The following is a 25822-nucleotide window of genomic DNA, read 5'->3' on the forward strand; positions in this document are numbered from 1 at the left end:
TTATAAATATCTCCGGACTATAAAGCTCACCCAAAAACCCCAAATTCGCCAGAAATATGAAAGTGCTCCTTATAACCCGTCGCGCCTTATATACGGCAAAATACGGTGGTCGGGATTGGAAATGTATTCAGTATTTGTGCAACTATCGATGAATCGTAAAACACCCTCGACCATGATTTTAAAGCATAGTATGCAGTGGGAATCAAACTCGGATCGTGGGGGTAAAAAGAGCCGACACTAAAACCACTGGCCCACCGGGGATAAAAATTATATATGAAAAGTATTTGATTTTATCTCATTATCACACTATTTTCACGGTGCCAGAAACGAATGTCGGAAAATAGAGAAAGCGGATATTTCGTCCTGAGAGATAAAAGGTTAAGTCAGATTCATCATCAGACACATCAAAGAGTTATTTCCCTCGTCGTGTTTGTTTTTTTGCACTTTCGGTTTTCTCCATTGTATAATATTCTTTAAAATAGCATGATAACAAGATCTAATGTCCTTCTGAATGTCATCTGTATCACTAATGGTCTAACGGTAATGTTTCAGCACTCTTACTGCAGTGACCCTGGTTCTATTCCCGTTGCAGTCAATGTTTTGCAATTTTGGTCAGCGACAGTTTTTAACTGATCAATCATTGCCTTATATACCATAAGTGTATAAAATGTGCAGTGTTTATACACGATTATTATTATATTATTCGCAAGTATAATATCAGTCTCCATTGCTACGCAGATGACACTCAACTATATGTTCCGATGGCGGTATCTTCCACACTAAACTGTGGAAATATGGAGGCCTGCCTCACTGAGATAAAACAATGGATGTCACTCAACTTCTTGCGCCTTAACTCTGAAAAGACCGAAATGTTAGTTATTGGTCCATGTTCTCAAAAACTGCTTTGAACATTGACAAATGTAATATCACCCAGAGTGACCCAGTCAAAAACGTAGGTTTCATATTTGACCCCGATCTGTCTTTTCAAACACATGTGAAGAATGTTATTATAACAGCTTCCAGGCAGCGTCAAGAAGAAGGATGCCTCTCGTCTCAATAAACTGGCTAGGAAAGCGAGCTCTGTTGTGGGCAAAGAGCTGGACAGCCTAACAACAGTAGCTGAGAGACGAGCACTGAAAAAGCTGAGGTCAATCATGGACAATCCATCGCATCCACTACACAGCATTATCTCCAGACAGAAGAGCAGTTTCAGCGACAGACTGCTGTCACTGTCTTGTACTACGGACAGACTGAAGAGATCTTTTCTTCCTCATGCCATGAGGCTCTTTAACTCCACCCGGCAGAGTAAAGGCCCACATTAAACCACACCACCTACATTGGATATTACCGAATCTTACTGCAATATGTATTCTGTGTAGCACTATTTAGTTACTCTATATAACACGCTACAGTGGGCATTTGCACGTCACACTGGGTATTTGTATTTTGTATTCTTTTGGCTTTATTATTGTACTGTTCTCAGCTCAGGGATGCTGCTGGAAATGTGAATTTCCCTTAGGGGATGAATAAAGTATCTATCTATCTATCTATCTATCTATCTATCTATCTATCTATCTATCTATCTATCTATCTATCTATCTATCTATCTATCTATCTATCTATCTATCTATCTATCTATCTATCTATCTATCTATCTATCTATCTATCTATCTATCTATCTATCTATCTATCTATCTATCTATCTATCTTCGCAACATTGTTAAAAATTTGCCTTATGCTGTCCCAGTCTGATGCGGAGATTATAATTCATGCGTATGTTACATCCCGTCTCCTATCCTGTAATGTATTACTTTTCGGTCTCCGAAGTCCAAAATCAAGAGCCTTCAGCTGGTACAAAATGCTGCAGCGAGGCTTTTAACTAAGACAAGAAAGTTTGATCACATTACCCTGATTTTAGCTAACCTGCATTGGCTCCATGTTAGCCTAAGATGTGATTTTAAGGTTCTCTTGGTATTATACAAAATCATGCATGGACTTGCTCTCTCATATCTTTCAGATTTAATTTCCCCCTATGTTTCAGGCCGGAGCCTTCGCTCTGAAAACGCTGGTCTACTAGTGATCAAAAGAGCCAAGAAGAGATCCGCAGGTTCGAGAGCGTTCTCCATCTGGGCACCGGTGCTGTGGAATGCTCTTCCCCCTGAGATTCGATCTGCAACCTCAGTGGAAATGTTTAAATCCAAGCTTAAAACACACTTCTATTCTATTGCATATGAATAACCTATATATTATGTTACTTGTGTGTGCATGTGTGTGTTTGTTTGTGAGTTATATGCTCCAAAATGGCTAAACAGATTTTTGTTAAGATTTACACAATTGTAATTTAGGTCTGCCCAAGTGTCCTTAGCTAGGTTTCATGTTAAGGCAATCCCAATTCATACCAATGAAATCAATAAACATCTGCTTTTGTGAGGTCTCTAACGTCCTTTAGCGCCCAAATTTGTTTCTGCAGCTCCCGAGCACTGATCACTCCAAGCAGCCGAATCCAATCTTCTATCGGCCTGGCAACGCCAGGGCCATTTGCTTGTTATGATTGGTTGGTTGGTTGGATCCCTTCACCACATGGGTCGTAGGGGTACCATTTCCTGTGGTGTGCCTTGGGCAAGTACAGCCTGGTGGCGCCCATCCCTCTCAAAATATGCTATCTCTTACTGTATTTCTAATCCCATGTGCTATTGCCAAGTGTGACTTATATATGAAAGATTATGTGACAAAGGACTATTTTGGGGATGGCTGCCTCATATCTAGGGCGCCTTAAAGTGTGGAAAATACGGTACATAAACACCTTAGGCTTAGAGCTATGAGTGAACCCGGTGAATAAAAGATTTTCTTCTTCTCTAATGAATGAATCAGGACCTCACTCTTCACACACCTCCCCACCCCTCTGTATTTTGCATGTCCTGATATTCGGAAGGGAACAGATGGGGATTGTGGCCCGGGTCAGTCCAAGCATAGGCAGCAAAGGCAATAGGATTTCTCTAACACCAGGGGTCTTTGAAGGACTCCACCAACGGCCAGCTGGCTCCTGTCGAGGGGATGCCGACCCTGTCAGGTCCGAGCCGTTTGATCCAGCTCTACTTTTATCTGGCTCGGATTTGATTTATCACCCCTCCCTCGCTAGGTGGACTTTTACAGAGCCAAAGTAGTCTGAGCTGCAATTAGATCCCATTACTTCCCCGATGCCTGGTGGGGTTTTTGCAACCCTTAAGGTCGTATAGGCGCTCGGTAAAAATCTAACCTCGGACAGAAAACCGCAGCATGTACGCGGCATTTGTTGCATCTGCGTCGTGTGCCCAAGAAATTTGCACTTGTAGGGGGCGTCACCACATCACGGACTGAACTATAATCAAAGACTTACAGCAGGGGTGTCTAAACTTTTCAGAAAGCGGGCCAGGTTTGGTAAGTTGAAAATGTGTGATAGCTGACTATTCAGCCTGGTATTCTTTGAAGAGTCTTAATAAATTCACCCTCCGAGAAAGGGTTGCAGTGCTTGGTAATCAGCGTCGCGACCTCATAGCTCACTTTTCTAGCATTGGCAGGGTCTCGTAAAAAAGGACTGCTGTGCCGCTAAAACAGCTTCCAATTGTTTCACCTTTTCACAGTGTTCGTCTGGCAGTGCCTCGTAATCATATTATATTGCGGTTTCTCTGTATCATTTTCACACGCAATTGTTTAGGATTCCAGTGAAAGAATACCCCAAATTCCACTTGTCCTGGAAGCGGCGACCCTCACAGTCAACTTTCCTTTTTTTTTATTTAGAATCGCTATGTTGGAAATGGGGTGGGCTAAGATTTTTACAGAAAGCCAAGGGCAAGGTGGTCAAAAGGCTACTGCCATTATCTGGTGAAATTAGATAGATAGATAGATAGATAGATAGATAGATAGATAGATAGATAGATAGATAGATAGATAGATAGATAGATAGATAGATACTTTATTCATCCCCTAAGGGAAATTCACATTTCCAGCAGCATCCCTTGAGAACACGGGAGCTATGTAAATATTTTTTAGTACAAATTCATTTCATACTGCGGTCAACATTACTGGCAGGCCATATTTTGTTAATTTTATGACAAAGGCTGCAGGCCAGTAAAAATGTGAACACAGGCCATAACTGGCCCCTAGGCCAGACTTTGGACATGCCTGACTTAATAATAATAATTATAATTTCCTTTGTATTGTCATTCTTTGTAACAATGTACACAGAACGAAATGTCGATACACCTGACCCGTTGTAGCGAGCCGATGCAGCCGCAGCCAACAGAGGGCGCCGCCATTTTAACAATTAGGTATGACTCGGCCGAGGCGCGAACCAGCGACCTCCCAGTCTCAAAGCGGGCACACTACCATCTAGGCTACTGAGCTGGTACAGTACCTAACGAAAGTATTCTCCCCAAGAAGCTTCTGTCATTTTTCCACATTTCAGGCAGTAAAATTAATAGTCATACTCTTTATAAATATGCTTTTCATGGAAGAGTTGTAAGATCTTATATATACTGTGCACAAAGGATCACCATCAAACCTCAAGGAACCGGTTTTCAATCATCTGTGGTCTGAGCAGCCCGTTGAGACTCCTTGTGTAAGGGCGTCACAAAAAGACATGATTTGATTTAAGGATGAACGGACCAATTTTTCTGTTTTGAGATATGCAAAAATTATAGAGGCATACCCCAAAAAACTTGTGGTTGCAGCAAAGGGAGGTTGTACAAAGTATTAACTGAAAGGGGGACAATACTTTAGCAATGTCTACTTTTTAATGTTTTATTTGTTCGCACAATCCAAATGTTGAATACAATTGTGTCTTAGATATTGTTTCTTAAAATGTATGTTAATTTTTTTAGCTATAAGTTTGAAGCCTGAAATATGGAAATATGTCAAAAATTCCTCAAGGTTTCTTTGTTTACCTCAAATTGAGGTTTTTGAGTTTTTCCTTGCCCTCATATAGGTTATAGATCAGGGGATGGTGTCATAATAGTCTGTGGTTTGCAATAATCTGTGGTCTGTGCAGCCCTTTGAGACTTTTTGTGATTAAGGGCGTCACAAATAAACATGACTTGACTTGACATGTTTTTGAGTGTTTCCTTGCCCTCATTTAGGTTTTAGATCAGGGGATGGTGTAATTTTCAATATTCTGTGGTCTGTGCAGCCCTTTAAGACTCCTTGTGATTAAGGGTGTCACAAATAGACATGATTTGACTTGACTGTGGGACGAATGGACAAATCTTTCTGTTTCGAGATATGCAAAAAGTATAGAGGCATACCCCAAAATACTTGTGGTTGCAGCAAAAGGAGGTTGTACAAAGTATTAACTCAAAGGGGGTCAATACTTTAGCAATGTCTACTTTGTAATGTTTTATTTGTTCGCACAATCTAAAATGTTGAATACAATTGTGTCTTAGATGTTGTTTCTTAAAACGTATGTTAATTTTTTTAGCTATAAGTCTGAAGCCTGAAATATGTAAATATGTCAAAAAGTTCTTGGAGGGGGGATTACCTCATGTGCGGCCTCTTCTAAAGGTTTCTTCGTTTACCTCAAGTTGAGGTTTTTGAGTTTTTCCTTGCCCTCATGTCGGTTTTAGATCAGGGGATGGTGTGATAATAACAGTCTAGTTTGCAATAGTCTGTGGTCTGTGCAGCCCTTTGAGACTCCTTGGGATTAAGGGCTATACAAATTAACATGACTTGACTAATTTTGCAAGGCACAAGAAATGGTGATTTCTAACTCGAGAGTTACTTTCAGAGTAACACGCTGTCTTCGGGTTTCCCTGACCTGGGGGATAATGCAATTACTTTTTAAAAGAAGTAACTGATAAATAACTATACATCCATCCATCAATCCATTATTTGCACCGCTTATCCTCAGTAGGGTCACGGGGGTGCTGGAGCCCATCCCAACTGTCTTCGGGCAGTGGGCAGGGGACACCCCGAACTGGTTGACAGCCAATCGCAGGGCACACAGGGATAGACAATTCGCTCGCTCATTCACACCGAGGGACAATTCGGACCGGCCAATTAACCTAACATGCATGTTTTTGGAATGTGGGAGGAAACCGGGGTGCCCGGAGGAAACCCACGCAAGCACGGGGAGAACATGCAAACTCCGCACAGGAGGTTTGATCTCATGACCTCAGAACTGTGCCCCACACGCGCTAACCACTGTGCCGCCATGCTGCCCTGATAAATAACTAATTTTGTTTTTTTTCGTACGACTGTACATCTGAAAACCAGTCGCGATGCATTCACTTTTTCAAGCGGCTCGGTCACGCAACTAGCTAAAGTGGTCGTTAGCCGGCACAATTTGCGAACATGAAGCGCAAAAAGGGTAATCCACGGGTGCAAAAGTGAGCATCTGCGCACTCGGCTCTTGTTACCAGAACATTGACCCAAACAGATGTGAAGACAGCCCCCTCGTGTTGAGTTCAAGTACCCAAAAGATTTGTAGACAAGCCGTTTCTTCTTTTACTCACCCCAAGTTACGTCTCGTCACCTTGGAAACCTGGTCCGTCTCAGCTTCTTGTGGCCCGGCCTTGAATTTTTTCTCCTGTTGGGTAGAATTGTTCAGAAAAGGAAAATTCAAACCTTGGTTTCCTCACGTCTTGATTGCTGCAATTTTCTTTTCAACACAATTTAATTGAATGGTTTGTGTTCTAAGGAATCCTTTTTTGAGCCAAGGCAGATTTTCTATATTGGAAAAATAAAAATGTGCATTGATATCGTTAAAAAAAAAAATCAAATTTAATCTTTTAATATTAGAATTTTCAAACAATAAACTCATAATTTTTTTAATTAGTTTTTGTAGTTGTATTCTTTTTTTGTAAATGGTTTGTATGGGTGCTTGAAATCCTTGAAAATGCTTGAATATTAATGTGTTTTCAAGGGTTGAATAGTGCTTGATTTTGGGTGAAATGCTTGTAAATGCTTGAAATTGTTGCCATGTTTCTCAACTAGTCTGCTTTCAAATGAAGCAGACACTGCTCGGTGGTCGCTTCGCTTTGCCATTGCATTTCTTCCCTTCTGAATACAGCGTCACCAGCCCCCATGAATCGCGCCCAAGAGGACAAGTGCTTGCTACGCCTAAACAGGGCCCTATGAAATGGGTATTAGTGAAAGGATTAAGTATGGCCATTTATTATGGGCCATGCACAGGGTTTGTACGGGTCCTTGAAATCCTTGATATTGCCTTAAGTGCAATGTAATGTTTTCAAGATTAAAAAATGCTTGAATTTTGGGTGAAATGCTTAAAATTGTTGCCTATTTTTTTTAACAAGTCTGCTTGTAAATGACGTCAACACTGCTCTGTGGTGGCATCGGTTTGCCATTGTGTTCCCTCCCTCATGATCACAGCAGCTGGCATAAGTTTGTATGGCATCATCCCATAAAGCATCATCGACCCCTACGGGTCGCGCTCAAGAGGACAAGTGCTTGCTAATCCTAAACAGAAATGAAATATGTATTAGTGCAAGGATTATCTATGATTATGTATGCATGGATATTTATTATGAGTGATGTAAACTGAAAATGTAAGCTACATATTACTGTCATTTCTAACCAACACCTATATGGTGTCATGATTACCGATGCACCAGTGCCCGCTCATTTGGCGCCAACTGCCGCGGGTTCTGATTGGCCCCCTGTCACCATTTGAGCCCTGTCCTGTCAATCTCCTGTTGTCAGTCCGTCTGCCAATCTCCATGTATACTAGGCTAGCTTTTTTTTTTACCCTGACTCTCGCCTGTCCTGTTTTTACTCCTGTTTGTCTCCGGCTAGGACCTGTATGGATCCTGACCACGTCCGCTCTCCCGTCCCGGGTCACGACCCCGTTTTGTTCCCAACTTTGTCTACTCTCCCGTTCTGGCTTACGACTCATTTTCGACCACGTCTTGTTCTCCCAGTCCCGGCTACCGACCAGTTTTCCGCCCCTAACACCGCCATCGCTCGCTACAGAATATCCACTTCTGTGTTCGCATCACAATCCGAGTACGAGAGTGGCTTGCCTCCCGCGCCCAGCGAACACTGGATCATGGGTGCACCCCTTCCTCTCTCTTTCAATAAAACTTGTGGTAAACGTCACGCGAGTGGGTCCTGTTTCCGTTCCGGTCCTGACATGTGAGGAGAAATTCGTCTCAAAAACAAAAATATTCACGATTTTTTCAAAATCTAAATATCATATGTCTTACTAAATACACACACAAGATTAAAAATCGTATATGTATATCGCAGGTATATGAGTGGCTTTGCAAAATACATGATTCACACTGGATTATTTTATTTTAATGGTACTGAAGAAATTGGAAATTTGGCTTTGAAAGTCCTTAAAAAGTGCTTGAATTTGGCCATGAAAAAGATGTAAGAACCCTGAAAGTACCTTGTAAGAACCCTGTAAGGACATTTTAGCATTACTATTGTATGAAATGCACAATCATCATCAGATGGTTTAACTAAGTAGTATTTTGATTTTGCAATATAAATACATGTTTTTCTAGTTAAAAAACAAAAACGGTAAAATATGTATTTTTTTCATTTATTTTCCTAAAATCGGTATTGATTTTTCTAGTAAAATAAAATGCTTAATATACTTAAAATAATTTGATTTTTTTAAAAATTTGGAATGGTTTTAAACTATTTGACGAAATAAAAAAAAATATAGATAAATAGATATGCAATAATTCCATCTTAAAATTATAATACTAACTAAATTGGCCAATTCAAGTATTTTTCACATTGTTTTACTATTACGCCTCTAATTTGACAAGTAAACATTTAAAGCTTGAGTCACTTCACACTAAATGTAAATCTTTACATGAGTATGTATTTTTAATGCTATTTAATCCTAAACACTTATATTACTTGTACATCATACTTACTGAATACTACTTTGTTATTTTAATGTTTTCAAGCTGGGTACCAAGGGTCCGGAAACCTTAGCCAGTTAGCATTTCTATCCCACGCTTTATGCCAATTTTTACCTCAGAACCTATTAACGCTGTATCCTAGGGGTCTACTGTACCATGATGCTTACTTTCTGTAGGGAGGGGCCACAGTCTCACACTGTAGTCGAGAGCAATCTTCTCTTCTCAGGGTACGGAGGCGCTTTTCGGGGGTCTGGCGTTGTCTTGACATGGTCCGAGAGTCTGTGGTTAGGGTAAGGCGGAGGTTTTCGAGCCCTGCGGCCTTGCCCCAGAGGCGGTTTTCCGGCCCCCGCGAGAGGTGGCCCCGCTGAGGATGCCCGCATCTCTTCGTCATCTGGTGTGGGCGTTTTAAAGTCTTGCGGCGGGCAGCTAGCGGACGGGTGTCGAGACATTACAGAGGGACAGAAGCGCACGGTGGACGGACGGTCGCCTTTTGGCGGCTCGATGACGACAGAGGGGCTCCGCAAGGCGACGGGGTGACACTTAGGGGACAACGGGGAGATGGGGCTAATCATGACAGAGGAAGAACCTCCTGGGGAGGATGGGGGAGATTTGGGAAGGTTTATTGTCAGTGGGGAGAGTCCGGGGGTGGGCGGACGGACGGGGAGATTCCTTGGAGGGGAATCTGGATTGTTGAGCAAGGTGAGGAGCTCTCCAGGTCGAGGAGAACTTCCAAAGCAAAGAGTTCTGGTCAATTCTGTGCTTAGTTGGCATGGGGGTGACCGCTTCCCGCTGAGATGGTCTCTCCTTAATGTGAACGTGGCTACTCTGTTGTCTATTGAGACAGAGGGTCTCGGGTGGGGATCGATCACCTCGTTGGAGCCGGAAGAGGAGCAGCTATCGCCTCCTGTGGCCTGGTGCTGATCTTCTTCATCCAGGTCCATGCAGGAAGTCAGATAGTCGATCTGATGCACCACCTGGACACATACGGTGAAAGTGTCATTTGCTTGTTACTGGGAGATTTTTCGGAGTAGAAATTGAGCAGACGGGCTTGGAACAGTTATTAGTTAAACATTTACCGAAGACAATTTCTGGTTTACTTTAGGTAAATCTTTGTTTTGTGTATCAGATTTATTGTTATTTGGTTTCTTCTGCTGGAGAATTAAAGGCCTGCTGATTAGTTTTTCTACAGGTACACTACTTGGCATCACATCTGATGCTATTTGATTGGCTATGGTCCTATGAAAGAGTATGTGAACCGTTTGGAATTTCTCACATTGCTTATGCTTAAAATCATACTAAAATGTGATCTGATATTTGTCATACTCACTAACACAACTAGTTTCCCAAATTTTAATGAGGATAGCATGCAAACAAAGACCAAAGGGGGAGGAATAAATAATCAAACCATCCAAAATTCACACAATAAAAAACAGTGTCTGCTTTTAACTGTAGAGGTTTACAGATTTAGATTTAGATTTAATTTATTGGTCCCCTTAGGGAAATTCACTCTTACCGACTGTACCTGGGTAAATGACAGGCATTACATGACAAAAAACGCAGAATGTCAAACATATTTGACAGTGTGGAACAATCAGGGGAAACTGATTGAATGGGATAGCATGCAAACTATGACAGGATGGGGAGGAATAAGTAATTGAACTGCCACATTTGATATTTAATACCCCCCAGCACCACCCAATCCCCCACCACCACCATAACCTCTACATATACACTTAAGTTCCTAATAATTATGATTGCTCTGTTCTACTAAAAATTGGAACATTCATATACATGAGAATTTTTGTTGTTGGGCTGAACTAAAAACCACTGAAAAAAACAAGCCTATCGTGAAATGGTCCACTAGCTATGTAAATTTGCAAGGTAAATCCACCCAAACATTTATAGTTTCCCATATTTGAACGAGAATAACATGCAAACCATGACTGAAGGGGAGAGGAATAAGTAACTGAATCCTGCTCCGTCTCAAAATCACACGGAAGAGTGGCTTCTTTAACTAAAACTACCCAACCTTTATAGTCTTCCATATTTCTATCAAGATAGCATCACAAAAAAATTACAGAAAGAGGGGGAATGATTCCTCGAACCCCCTTTCTTTGTAAATAATCAAACAGATGAAAAAAGCAGTGCTTTAACTCAAACCACCCAAATATATATAGGTTTCCATAGTTTAACCGAGATAGCATGCAAACAATAACACAAGGGGGAGGAATGAGTAATGTAAATGAAGCCCACAAAAAAGTTCTGATCAACAGACAGTTGCTTAAATAGTAGAAAATTGGTTTCAACTGTTCTTTGAGTCTCCTTAGGGCAGCGTTTAGAGTTACTTATCCCTCCCCCTTTTTACCACTAGCTGCAGCCATAATAAAATGGTTTAGATTCATCATCGAGTTGGAACAATCAATTCCACACTTCTTAACGATCAATCAACATAATTATGGATCCCTCTGTGTCATAAATTACAACGTGATATCAAAGCTCAACTTTGGTGTGTTCTTCTAACTGCAATAAAAGTTTTCTTGAACAAAATCACAAACTCACAGTTAGCTTTAGCGCTAGGGATGGTAATTGTGAAGCTTTCTGGCTTCACTTGTCTCTTGTAATTCATTTTTAACCCCTTAACGTTACGACGGCTCGCCGAGGGGCTGCTGGACTGTTGATAAACAAATACTTGCCTGTACGATTTCACCGGTCACTGAACTGCGTCATGCCATATATAATTGGAAAGCTCAAACTCTTGGGATTCAAGATATGCTAATCATTTCAAAATATACCCATAACAGAAACATCATGAAACAAAAAATGTAACCAAAAAACTATAAAGCCGGTATGACGCGATTGTGTGGTTACATTCACAAGAGTCCAGTGAATCCAACCATCTAAATTATTTACTCCTAAACACACAATAATGCCAACAGATGAAAAAAAAATCAGACTAAAAGCATTTCTGCAAAGTTTGATGATCCTTGTTGTAATCTATGTGTTTTCACTACATAACTCCCCTTTTTAAAATAATCAGACTCGGCAGATGATTTCCGCTATAGCCGTTAGCCCCTGACCTTTTCATTGACACCCCTCTTGGCCAATTGCAAGCTTTTTTTCTACACTCCATAGCCTGTGACAACCCATGAGAGCCTCATGACCCACTTCGGCTTCAAAAATCTTTTGCCAATATTGAGCGATTCAAATGTGGATTGACACATTGGTTAGCCAATTGAATTTCCAACGTAATTTTACACAATTTTACCGTCTGTATTGAAATCAGAGCCAAAAATAAACTTGCGTAATTGCAACCCGGGATCCATTTTTATACGCGAGTATCACGCCCAAGTGTGCACAATCAAGGATTGACTTCTGGAAAGAGAAGTCAAACATTTACATCTCTTTCACAATGTCCAAAAATTGGCCAAAGTAAAATGCAAGGTTGCAAAGTTTTTAGGGCTGTAATCTGGGCATCTCCAAATAGCTACGCACCCATAGAAAAATGTGTAAAATACGAGGTTTAGTTTTGCAGATTGTGATCAAATTTGACAAGGTACCACCTCAAGCTATTGTCTCACCTGTTTTCCAGCCAAGATGCCCATGCTGCACTCATCTGCAGGCATTTCATTGCAAAAAAATTCAGGCGAGAATAAAATCCTTCTATTTCTGTGTGTTCTATCTTGGATTACTCAATGTTAGTAGCACTTGCAGTGATAAAACCTCAGAGTGTTCCCTTTAAAAGGGACCAAAATCATCCATATTTTCCAAACGGTTCAAAAACAGCATTCAATTAACTTCGGGTAGACTGTTGGGTTACTTATTCCTCACCCTCTGTCATTGTTTGCATATACTTCTTGAAACGTGGAAATATCTAAAGGTTTGGGTAGTTTTGGTCAAAGCAGACACTGTTTTTTTCCGCATTTGATGCAAAAATGTGAGGAATTGCAAAAGGGTAATTTCCTTTTTCATACCGCTTTAACTACTGCTAGCCACTGTGTCTCTCTCTAGCCCACTAGAACCCGTAATGACCTTTATACGTATGCAAAACTGAAATATTTCAGTACTTGACGACCAAGATGCCGATCCCTTAACTGCAAAATTCCTAACCGTCGTGGTCATCATCTCACGTGTAATTATCAGTTAATCGCCGCTCATCCATCCTATTAAGCAGATAATGTGCTTTTCCATGATCGGATCATGGTTTCATTGGATTTAGGAGATCATATAGTGCTGGGTTTTAATTATTAGGTTTAAATATTAACTTGTGCAGGGAGAAATATTAGAGAGAAGGAAGAAGATGTGAATTTTATTATTTAAGGGAACAGTAACACATTAATTAATGTCAACTATTTGTCTTTTTGGCAGGACAGTAGTAGACCCTTGGGATACAGCGACCTCACCTTATGACGTTTTCACTTTATGGAGTGGAATAAGAAAATTGTTGACCGTTTTTTAGGTTTTTTTCCCCACTATACGAAATTGATGTAACATAATCAAAGAGATGTATATTATGTACACCGTATAAGCTCGCATATAAGAGGACCCCCTAAAAACAACTTTAAATCAGATACTCGAAGAAATATGTACCCAAAATATTAAACAAACATGTACCTAAACCACGATAATCATTTAATTGTCTACATAAAACCGATAGAATAAACCATTTTAAAGCATTCCCTCTATCTTTAAGCAGCGCTGTAATGGCAAGCACTTAATCCATTAATAATTTCCTTCATCTTCTAACTTTTTTGGGACCCATAATATCAGGGTGTTCAAATACTTATTTTCTTCACTGTACCCGTTTTAGATTTTACCTTTTTGCATTTTACATTTTTACCGTTATTCCATGTCACCGTTTGCTCTGCTTTGAACATTGTTTTGTATGTCGTGTCTTATAAGTCAGTTGTTTTTACTTTAGTATTAGCTGAAAAGACACTTGCACTGTTATTGAGTATATTTTTTGTGCATTTGCTCTTTATTGTTGTTAACATTTGATAAAATGACAAAAAAAATGGACTTTGACTCTTATGTTCTGCAGTGGAATGTCCTTCCCTCACTCCTGTGGCGGGAATTTTGTGTTGCTCACGTCGTCGCGTCTACGAGATTGTTTTCAGATTCCTACTATAGCAGAATTCTGGATTGAGACTTTTTATCTTGAACAGCTGAAAAGTTTCGGGTAAGCATCTCGGACGATTGGCGCAAGGTAAGTGCCGCGCACAATTGTTTTACAGTCGGAAGCTGCTGCCGATCGTTGTTGAAGGGCATCCCCTCCCACGGCTGCTAAGACGCTTTTTGGCATCCAACGCTCACAAGTGAGTATGGGTTGCTGTAAAGGTTGCTCCCGTGTCCGTAGGCAGGTAGCCCTTCTAGAGGGACGTGTCCGTGAGCTAGAGCAGTTTAAACGGAAAATGTTAGGTGCCTCGGACACCACTGCTAGCGTGGGTTGTAGCGAACCTGCTAGTCCGGTTAGCACTAGCCCTAAACGGCATGCTAATCGCGGTGAGCCAATTCAGACGCATAACAAGTTCAGCCCCCTAGCTAGTCCCACTTCACCCCGGTCTACTGGCTCCCGCACCCTAGTTATAGGTGACTCCATCACCCGTAACATAAAGCTTAGCACCCCAGCCACGGTTATGTGTATTTCTGGGGCCAGAGCACCCGACATTGAGGCTAATTTGAGGGAGCTGACGAGCAAACCTAGACACCAGGACAGGGCTAGCTACACCGATATAGTCATTCACGTCGGCTCTAATGATACTAGAATGAGACAATCTGAGATTACAAAGAAAAATATTGCTAGGACCAGTAATCTCGCCAGAAAGATGAGTCGGCATCGAGTAATTGTCTCTGGCCCCTTGCCTGCGAGAGGCAATGATGAGAGGTTTAGCAGACTAGTCTCGCTAAACCGGTGGCTGGCAAGTTTTTGCAATCAGAAGGGATTTAGGTTTGTGGATAACTGGCCTGCTTTCTGGGGCCGACCTGACCTGCTGAGGAGAGACGGCCTTCACCCTAACTGGGAAGGTGCTCTCACTCTTTCTAAAAATATAGATTACTGTTTAAGCCTTCCATGACAGGGTACACTAGTGCAGGCCAGGTCACAGGTGATTAGTGAACCTGTTACCACGGGTGTGGAGTCTGTAATGCTAGAGCTAACTAGCGCTATGCTAGATTCATGCAATTCACATAGTTTTTGTAGTTTAGAGCGTTCTACTGACTGCACCATACACCCTGATTTATACTCTTCTATAGCATCTTCTTCTGTGCTTCTTACCTCTGTTTCTCCCTTGTTAGGTGAGGAGGGAGAAGAAATAACATTATTTTCTACCAATAGTTATCCTGCTACTCCACCTGTCAACGATATTCCTGTGGTATGGAATTCGGGCCGCATCTGCCGTCATGCAAGGCACAAGACCCGGGACCGGCAGTCTAATCCTGTGGTGGTTACCACTAAGGTTGCCATTAAGGTTCAAAACTCGCGAAAGGTTTCAGCTCAGTCCACAGTGCTGAAGCTTGGCCTTCTTAATATTAGATCACTAGCCTCCAAAGCTTTACTTGTCAATGACCTTATTAATGAACACAATCTTAACCTTATTGGCCTTTGTGAGACCTGGTTAAAACCAAATGAGTTTGTAGTGTTAAATGAGGCTTCTTTCCCTAACTTTGTGAGTTCGCACTTGGCACGGCCATGCAAAAAAGGTGGAGGTGTTGCTCTTATATCGGAAGATAGGTTGAAATTTACTTCTAATACCCCTACTAGTTTTAAAACGTTTGAAGCACTTGTTATGAGGTCCTTAATGTCAACACCAATTTATTTAGTTGTTGTGTATCGCCCGCCTGGACCATACTCAAATTTTTTGGAAGAATTTTCGGAACTGTTAACAGACTTAGTAACTTATGCGGACAATGTTGTAATTATTGGTGATTTTAATGTTCACATAAACTCTCCATCAAATTCACTTGCAATTGCATTTAAGTCACTGATTGATACATTTGGTTTCAATCAAATAGTTGATGTGCCCACTCATAAAGATGGGAACACTCTAGATCTTGTCCTGACCCGTGGCGTAGTAGCCTCAAATGTTACAGTGTTACCGTATCCTAATGCCATCTCTGATCACTATTTTGTTAAATGTGAGGTGCTGTTTAATGTTTACTGTGATAAGGAAAATTTAGGCTTTAGCAGTCGCAATATCCGCCCTAAAACGGTGTTAGCCTTAAAAGAATTATTACCTACGGTAACTGCAGCCTTCCCTTCGTACACTGGGTCTGTTGACTCACTTACAAACAACTTCAATACTGCTTTGGTAAATGTTCTTGATTCTGTGGCGCCCCTAAAGTATAAATTCCGACCCAAGAAGAATACACCTTGGTTTACTGAAGAAACTAGGTTACTCAAACAAAGTTGCAGAAAAAATTGAACGAAAATGGCGCACTACTAAGCTGGAGGTTTTTCGACTGGCCTGGTGTGACAGTTTGCTGAAATATAAAGTAGCTCTTGCCTCAGCTAAAGCTTTGTATTTCTCTAAGATTATTGTTGAACATAAGAATAATCCGAAATTTTTGTTTGACACAGTGGCGAAACTTACCAGACAACAACTTAACCCAAATGGTTGCACTTATTCTGCTAATGACATTATGGAATTTTTTAATAAAAAGATTCAACTAATCAGGAATGAAATTTTAAAAGAACGCTCTGTTTCCTCCTCCTATATCAAAGATGTGGAGGTGCTAGGTATGGACTGTGTCAGCGGTTGTTCAGAAACATTCTCCAGTTTCAATGATTTGTCCCTTGATAATCTAACACAGATGGTCAGTAGGGCCAAACAAACTACGTGCCTGCTTGATCCGTTTCCAGCTTCACTGGTGAAGGATCTGTTTGGGATCTTAGGACCATCAGTTTTAAATATTATTAATATATCGCTATCCTCGGGTATTGTTCCTGTAGCCTTCAAGTCTGCCGTCATTAAACCCACGCTTAAGCGACCTAACCTTGACCCAGAAAGCCTAGGTAATTATAGGCCAGTGTCAAATCTGCCATTTTTTGCGAAAGTACTTGAAAAGGTCGTTGCACAGCAGCTAAATGACTTCATGTCAGAAAATAACCTTTTTGAAACTGTCCAGTCAGCATTTAGGGCAAATCATTCTACTGAGACAGCCCTTGCTAAAGTAACCAATGATCTCCTTTTAACAATAGATTCTGGTGCCTCATCGATGTTACTGCTGCTGGATCTCAGCACTGCTTTTGATACGGTCGACCACAACATATTATTGGTTCGTCTAGAACGCATTGGTATCTCAGGAACTGTACTCTCGTGGTTTAGGTCCTACCTGTCAGACAGGATGCAATGTGTTAACTATGGCAATCTGACCTCTAAACAATCTAATGTCCCTTGTGGTGTTCCTCAAGGCTCTGTACTTGGCCCCCTTCTTTTTAGTATTTATATGATCCCACTTGGTGACATTATCCGCAAGTATAATATTAGTTTCCATTGCTATGCAGATGACACTCAACTGTATGTGCCACTGGAAAAAACTGGACATTTAAGTTTTAGAAATCTGGAGGCTTGCCTTACTGAGATTCAAAGATGGATGTCAAATAATTTTTTACGCCTTAACCCAGAAAAAACTGAAATGTTGATTATTGGTCCAGCTCACTGTCGTCAGTTGTTTTCAAACACTACCCTGAACCTAGACAAATGTAATATCACCCATAGTGACTCGGTCAAAAATCTAGGTGTTATATTTGATCCTAATCTGTCGTTTCAGTTACACGTGAAAAATATTACTAGAATAGCTTTCTACCACCTCCGTAATATTGCGAAGATTCGTTCGATGCTGTCCCAATCAGATGCAGAGATTTTAATTCATGCGTTTATTACTTCTCGGCTTGATTACTGTAATGTATTGCTTTCTGGTCTCCCGATGTCTAGCATTAAAAGTTTGCAGCTGGTTCAGAATGCGGCAGCTAGACTTTTGACTAAGACCAAAAAGTTTGAGCATATTACTCCTGTATTGGCCAACTTGCACTGGCTCCCAGTCCACTTAAGATGTGACTTTAAGGTTCTCTTATTAACATATAAATGTTTGCATGGGCTTGCACCCTCTTATCTCTCCGATTTGATTTCCCCCTATGTTCCTGCACGGAGTCTGCGCTCGGAAAATGCCGGTCTACTTGTGACTCCGAGAGCCAAGAAGTCTGCGGGCTCGAGAGCGTTCTCCATCCGGGCCCCGGTGTTATGGAACGCCCTGCCTCTGGAGATAAGATCTGGAACCTCAACGGAAGTTTTTAAATCGAGGCTTAAGACACACTTCTATTCCAAAGCGTATGATTGATGCCCACCTCATATTCTGTTTTGTCCTGTCTTTTTCCGACGCCTGCCTGGCTGATACGAAGGAGAAGGATGATTTGGGATGGGTCAGCGGACCGGCGTCTGACCTGCAGCATGTCAACCCCTGCATTTACCGGCTGGCAGAGACGGGAGGCAGCGTCGTGGCCGTCATAGACTTTCTGGACTGGTTTGCAGGCTGGGGGCGTCGTTGATGTCATGCACTTTCCGGACATTTTCAACATCTTACCTTATGTTTACTATTATGTGTACAGTAATGCTAATTGTAATTCACCCTGGTCAATCCTGGAAGGGGGATTACCACATGTGAGGTCCTTTCTCAAGGTTTCTCTTTTCTCCTCACACTGAGGTTTTTGAGTTTTCCTTGCCCGCATGCTGGTTTAAGATCAGGTAATTGTGTAATTTTGTAACTGTAATCCTGTGCAGTCCTTTGAGACATTTTTGTGATTAAGGGCTATATAAATAAATTTGACTTGACTTGACTTGACTCCTATCCGGGGTGCGTTGTCCCTTTTTAAGGTTAGCAAATATAAGAAAGAACACGTAAACACTCAAAGTAGAAAAACGGTCCTTTGCAATGATTGGACCAAATGACTCCGGGGAAAATGTTTGACCTCCCACCACCTGTGCACAAATAAATCCGAGCCGGAATGCAAGTATGTTTTTTTTTTGCGTCCTAATGAAAAAAAATACCTCCCCGCCGATGTCGCGGATGACCTGTTTTTAGGTTTTACTTTGAAGTGCGGGCTAGCAGCTTGTTATAATGTCAGCGTTTGCAAGAGATAAAAGAGCACCATTTAGTGTTGTCGCAGCTCCCGAGTGTGTTGCTTATAAACAGAGTTACGTAACAGCGTTATTTGTAAGTAACAGGGTAATCAGTGCCTGTTTCGCTTTCCTCAGAGTTGTTTACGTCGCATCTTTTTGGATTATGTCGTCATTCAAAAATAGCGACTGCCATGTACAGTAGTTAGATAGCGATCACAATTTACTAGTGCACCGAAAGAAAGAGTTCGTACGGATGTTTGACATCTTTGAAAATGCTTGAACTTTGTAGTTGTGTTTTCAAGGTTAGGATAATACTTGAATTTTGGGTGAAGTGCTTGAAAATGCTTTAAATTATTGCCATTGCCATGTTTTTAGCTAGTCTGAATTTATAGACCTTGCAATGAATAAAAAACAAAATTTAAAAGTGCGTGAAAATGAGGCCGACGCGCCTGCTCTGGTGGCTTGTCTTTATGGCATTGTCATGTGAAGTGTCACTGCCCCCTACTGGTCGTACCCACGAGGACAGCTCTATTTAGAAAACCAATTTTTCTGTCTCGGCTCACTGAGAAAAGCCGTTTTTTCGGCTCCAAAACGGTTCCTTATTTATTTATTTTTTACTGATATATTATCAATAATAATACAACTTTATGCGCCAAATCATTTTGTAATTAGTATTATTTTAGGTTTTGCAGGGGATCTCTGAGAAACGCTTAAAAGATCAATCAAAATATTCACAGATCTACAAAAGAATTGTAAAATACAAAACAAATTTAGCTTTTTACACTCTGAACTCATTTAAAGACGAACAACAACACAAATCCTTGAAAATGCAAAACAATAAATTATAAATTTAAACTGTTAACTCGCCAGTGCTATAAATTAGCAAATGAAAAAAATAACGTTTTACAATTCTATTTTAACCAAAAAGGACACAGATCCTCTGAAAAAGACAAACAAATATCAATTAAAACAAGTAAAACAAAAAGAAAACAATATCAGCAGTCTCTAAGGTTTGAAGATTGAATGCACTCTGCTTTAGAGCCAACAATATCATCAAAATGAGTCCGAATTTGGCTCATTTTTTGTCTTATGTATTAAACTCCATTTTTACCCAACACCTATAGAGCCATTTCCGTGTTTGTAAATAAGGGTGAAGTATTAAAGCTGCGTGCGCATTGTTGAAGTAAAATGGCAGAATTCATGCCAGTTTATAGCAGCCCATTGATAAAAAAAAAAACTAGATTATAGACAGGAACAGCTCAAAAAAATGCGCTAGCGACTTTATTTTATTAATCAAAGGTAACAACTACAAAAAATGTTTATATAAAAATGTTAAGTTTATTCTTTATTTTCTAATTTATTTCCTTTTGTTCTTTACCTTTTACCCCATTTTTGTCCTTTTTTCTTTATTTTTATTTTCTTTCGCCATTTTCCCCCTCTTTAAAACACTATGGCATAATGTTACAATTTAATTGGTCATGTAGGGATTAAAGCAACAAAAACAACCTGAAAAGTGGTTTGGCTTGGTTATCATTAAAGTCCCAGTGTGAAAATACTTCATTCGTTTTGAATAAAACACAACCAATACAAACAAAAACACATGTTCGCAGGCTATTGCTGCCAGCGGTTTGTTAGCTGACACTGCTTTGTCTTTTTGTGGCATTTGTTTTTGCGAGCTGGTCATTCAAGCCAACATCACTAAAGTTATTTATTCAGCTATCTTCAATGTTTTTTCCACTGTTTCCTTCTCTAGCCACTGGGCCTCCAGGCTCAGCACTAGCCACTATAGTTATAGTTTTTCCTTGCCCGCATGTTGGTTCTAGATCAGGGGATGGCGTCATTGTAACCTGTGCAGTCCTTTGAGACATTTTTGTGATTAAGGGTGTCACAAACAAATGGGACTTGAATTGACACTGTAACACCCTCCACAAACGCTGCCACTATGCGCAACTGACACTAGCCTCGCGATGAGAGGCAGGGGGGCTTTGGGCGACAGAGGGGGTAGAAATTAAATGGACTGAACCAATTCAAGGCAGAGGAGTATTTCAGGGCGCCGCGTCGTTCACGTTTTTGTATTGTTTTATTAGTTTGGCTTGTCATATGGGTTCGGCCTTTGTTGTAGCTTGTCACCTACTCGTTAGAATGTAGCTGTTAGCATGACCTGTAAGCACCTACTGGTTAGCATGTAGCCCTTAGCATGACTTGTTAACACGTAGCCATTAGGATGACCCCATAGTTTGTAATCGTTAGCATGTAGTCATTAGCATGACGTTGTTAGCATCAATTCGTTGACATGTACTTGTTAATATGTAGTCTTCAGCATGTACCATTTAAGAAGTTGTTGTCATGTAGCCGTTAGCATGTAGTCATTTGTATCCACTCGTTAGCATCCACTCGTTCACATATAGTCGTTAGCATCAACTGAGTATCTTAATTATGACATCGTGACTTTGATAATCACATGATCAATTTTGTTGTTATATATGCACCTCATGCTTATCCATGTATGAGAATGAATTATATACTTTTTGTATTCATTGGCTGTTTCAGGGTTTCTGTATCCGTACATTCCCAGCCATGGTCAGCCCTGGACATACAATCCTCAAAGTACACCAATGTTTTTACTGTCTTGTTGTATGCTGAGTTTTTTTTGCCTGAAAAAAGAGCTTTACAAATACATTTGATTTGATATGATTTGATAAAGCCATCCCAAATATTATAATCCTCGAATTTATTATTAAATCCATCTATCTTCTTCCGTAAATGTGGCTCTCTTCTCCTCCTAGGGCTTTGAAAATACCCCAAAGATATATACTGTACATCAAAAATTCCGGCTTGACCGGCAAATGTGTGCGTTTTTTTTGTTAGCGATAGCTGTTACTATGGGGACGCACCATGGTAACCAGGAGCGTTACCAGGAGTGGCCCACTGACCCACATGGAGTGTAACCGTGATAAAAAGGCATGCTAAGAGCTATAGGATAACAACTTCATCCTAACGAGTAGATGCTAAAGACTACATTCTGGCAAGTATATGCCAAGTTGATGCTAACGACTATATGTGTACGAGTGGATGCTAAGGATTACATACTAACGGCTACATAAAAACAACTTTATCCTTACAAGTAGATGCTAAAGACTACATGCCTACGGCTGCATGCTACCGACTACATGCTAGCAAGTGGATGCTAACGAGTGGACACAAACGACTACATGCTAATGGCTAGATGATAACAACTTCTTCTTCTGCTATGGAGTCATCCTAATGGCTTCGTGTTAACAAGTCATGCTTATGGCTACATGCTAACCAAAACGTGCTTACAAGTCATGCTAAGGGTTACATGCTGACAAGGACATGCCAACAAGTTGATGCTAATTACTGACTACCTGACAGGCAGACCGCAGTATGTGAAACAGGGGGGCTGTACATCGGACACCGTGGTTAGCAGCACAGGATCTCCGCAGGGGACCGTTCTCTCTCTGTTCCTATTCATTCTATATACATCGGACTTTAAGTACAACTCTGAGTCCTGCCATGTGCAAAAGTTTGCCGATGACACTGCGATCGTGGGATGTATCAGAAACGGGCAGGAGGAGGAGTACAGGAGATTGATTCAGGACTTTGTCCGATGGAGCGACGCAAACCACCTGCACCTAAACACCACCAAGACCAGAGAGATGGTGGTGGACTTCAGGAGAACCAGAACTCACCCGGTTCCTGTAACCATCAAGGGAGAATGTGTAGAATTTGTCCAGACCTACAAATACCTGGGTGTGCAGCTGGACAACAAACTGGACTGGACTGCCAACACAGAAGCTCTATGTAGGAAAGGGCAAAGCCGACTTTACTTCCTCAGAAGGCTGGCCTCCTTCAACATCTGCAAAAAGCTCCTGAAAATATTCTATGAGACAGTAGTGGCAAGCGCCCTCTTCTATGCGGCAGCGTGTTGGGGAGGCAGCGTCAAGAAGAAGGATGCCTCTCGTCTCAATAAACTGGCTAGGAAAGCGAGCTCTGTTGTGGGCAAAGAGCTGGACAGCCTAACAACAGTAGCTGAGAGACAGGCACTGAAAAAGCTGAGGTCAATCATGGACAATCCATCGCATCCGCTTCACAGCATTATCTCCGGACAGAAGAGCAGTTTCAGTGACAGACTGCTGTCACTGTCTTGTACTACGGACAGACTGAAGAGATCTTTTCTTCCTCATGCCATGAGGCTCTTTAACTCCACCCGGCAGAGTATAGGCCCACATTAAACCACACCACCTACATTGGATATTACCGAATCTTACTGCATTATGTGTTCTGTGTAGCACTATTTAGTTACTCTATATAACATGCTAAAGTGGGCATTTGCACGTCACACTGGGTATCTGTATATTGTATTCTTTTGGCTTTATTATTGTATTGTTCTCAGCTCAGGGATGCTGCTGGAAATGTGAATTTCCCTTAGGGGATGAATAAAGTATCTATCTATCTATCTATCTATCTATCTATCTATCTAATGACTATATCTGACGGAGTGGATGCTAACGAGTGTATACAAACGACTACATCCTAACAGCTACATGATAACTTCATCCTAACAAGTAGATGCTAAAGGCTACATGCCTCTGGCTGCGTGCTAACGACTACAAGCTAGCGAGTGGATGCTAACGAGTGGACATTAACGACTACATGCTAACAGCTACATGATAACAACTTCTTAAATAGTATATGCTGAAGACTACATGTTAGCAAGTACATGTCAACGAGTTGATGCCAACAACTACATTTTAACAACTACATGCTAACGATTGCAAGCTAAGGAGTCATCCTAATGGCTACGTGTTAACAAGTCATGCTAAAGGATACATGCTAACGAGTAGGTGCTTACGAGTCATGCTAAGGGCTACATTCTAACGAGTAGGTGCTCAGGAGTCATGCTAACAGCTACATACTAACGAGTCATGCTAATGGGTACACGTTAACAAGTCGTGCTAAGGGATGCATGCTAACAGTCTAACGAGTCATGCTGAGGGCTACATGCTTTTCATCACATTCAAGCCTATCCTTACCTTTATGAAGTCAAGTCAAGTCCCATTTATTTGTGACGCTCTTAATCACAAGATGTCTCCAAAGATTGCACAATGGCACCATCATGAACGGCATCATTTTTGGGGGTGCCCCAAAAACGGGCCAGTTAAGCCCTTGGTTCCCAGATTTCGGAGCTTATCGCCATAAGTCTCTATCCCCCGCTATACAACAGTTTCACCTTGCGATGCCACCTGAGAACAGATATCCTGAGGAGCTACTGTACAAATGGAAAACTTACTCTCTTTTGGCACGCTCTCTACTTTCTGAAAGCATTTAAAAGGGGAACAAATTCAGCGCTCGGCGTAGAATAATAACTCCCGATCGCCGTTATTCTAATAAGCAGACAGTCATCCGGTAAACGCAGTAGACTTTCTACTGTCAAACGGCTTGAAGTGAAAAGCAGCCGCAGGATCATTAGAATTCAAACTGTAATTGCTTTCCTAAATCAAACCGAAGAGCGAGGTTCATGCAACAGAATGAGAGATCGGGCCTTTGAAATACAGAAAGGCGACCCGAAAAACAACCCTCTTCTATGCCTCGTGTGTCTTTGATGCGTTGACTCTTTAGTGATAATCTGTCTTTTTTTAATTTTTGCCCTCACAAAAGTGTCAGCCTGTTGCCGACTTCCCGTCGAAGCGCTCTTTCATCAGCGCTATGTGAAAATGGAGGCACGCTAAGCGTCGCCCTTTGACCCCGGATGAGGGGCTTAATGCCCGGCTTTAGCAAATGCGGATTGTGCGAACGGAGGGAAGAAATGCAGAGTGAATGGCGGACCGATGCAAATAAATGTATGCCACGCTAATAAAAGAAGACAAAATAGGAGACAAATTCATCTATACAAGCTTTTGGTCGTTTATTTTGCCTTATACCGTCGTCCTACGCAGGCAAATTTTCACGTCGTATTCAGTTGTCGTATTAAGTCATCTATTTCGGCGTTGAATTTTGTCGTTCGTTGTTGCATTCCGTCTTTGTAATCGTCTTCTTATTTCGCCTTCGTATTTAGTCTTTGTATTTCACCTTCATAAATCGCCTTCCTTATTTACCTCATATTTAATCCCCATATTCCGCCTTCCTATTCCGCCTACGTATTTCACCTTCGTATTTAGTCTAAGTATTTAGTCTTTGTAATTTGCCTTCCATTTCGCATTCTGTTTCGCCTTCTATTTCGCCTTCTGTTTCGCCTTCTATTTCGTCTTCCTCTTTCGTCTTCCTCTTTCGCCTTCCTATTCCGCCTTCGTCTTTCGCCTTCGTATTTGGTTTTTGAATTTTGCCTTCCTATTTCACCTTAGTATTTAGTCTTAGTATTTAGTCTTCATATTTCACCTACGTATTTTGTTTGTCAGACGCTCCCCTACTTACGACCATTCGACTTACGAAAAACGGTAGATACGAACATTTTTTTCGGGATGTCGAAAAATATCCGGACATTGCTTTAAGTTAAATTTTGTATTGTGTGCACCTTTTTCCGAGTACAGGACATTACTCTAGGGCTTCTTTCCGCCGCGTAACGCTGTGAGAGGTCACCCACTATTCACCCCTAAGAAGAAATCCGGCTTCCTCTTCCTAGTTTGTGTGTAAACATTCTATACTGTATATCCAGCGTGTTAAGAACTTTGACATTTTTATAGTTTTAATATCTCATGCGTCCATTCAATGTGGTTGGTGTAAAGTGTAAAGAAGAGGTCAGCCGTTTCATTTGAAATGAAGGTGGAATTAGACAGCTTGATACGGTTGAGAAAATTGTTAGATCGCTTTTTTTCGGCAACT

The 25822-nt window shown here is 41.1% G+C and overlaps 2 protein-coding genes across 7 annotated transcripts in view; one reads left to right on the top strand and one right to left on the bottom strand.

The window, feature by feature from the left end:
• mydgf (myeloid-derived growth factor) overlaps positions 1 to 7944 on the top strand; it is a 35405-nt gene extending 27461 nt beyond the window's left edge. The window contains exon 7 of one of the 2 annotated variants that reach the window (XM_088349861.1): positions 7786 to 7944. The gene's annotated coding sequence lies outside the window, so the exon portion shown is untranslated. Of the gene's footprint in view, positions 1 to 2041; positions 2227 to 7785 lie in introns of those variants that run through there. The other variant, XM_088349860.1, reaches the window with a different exon arrangement.
• LOC148354796 (uncharacterized) overlaps positions 1 to 25822 on the bottom strand; it is an 85706-nt gene that overhangs the window by 55460 nt on the left and 4424 nt on the right. For 3 of the 5 annotated variants that reach the window (XM_088349856.1, XM_088349855.1, XM_088349854.1), the window contains exons 2-3: positions 9038 to 9844; positions 6486 to 6562 (exon numbers count right to left, since the gene is read on the bottom strand). In XM_088349856.1, coding sequence (XP_088205982.1) covers positions 9062 to 9844 — 783 coding nt within the window. In that variant the 3' untranslated portion in view covers positions 6486 to 6562; positions 9038 to 9061. The remainder of the gene's footprint in view (positions 1 to 6485; positions 6563 to 9037; positions 9845 to 25822) is intronic. The other 2 variants (XM_088349857.1, XM_088349858.1) reach the window with 2 other exon arrangements.

Source organism: Urocampus carinirostris, chromosome 12 (assembly GCF_059441175.1).
Source record: "Urocampus carinirostris isolate Australia breed hairy pipefish chromosome 12, RoL_Ucar_1.0, whole genome shotgun sequence".
Taxonomy (NCBI): Eukaryota; Metazoa; Chordata; class Actinopteri; order Syngnathiformes; family Syngnathidae; genus Urocampus; species Urocampus carinirostris.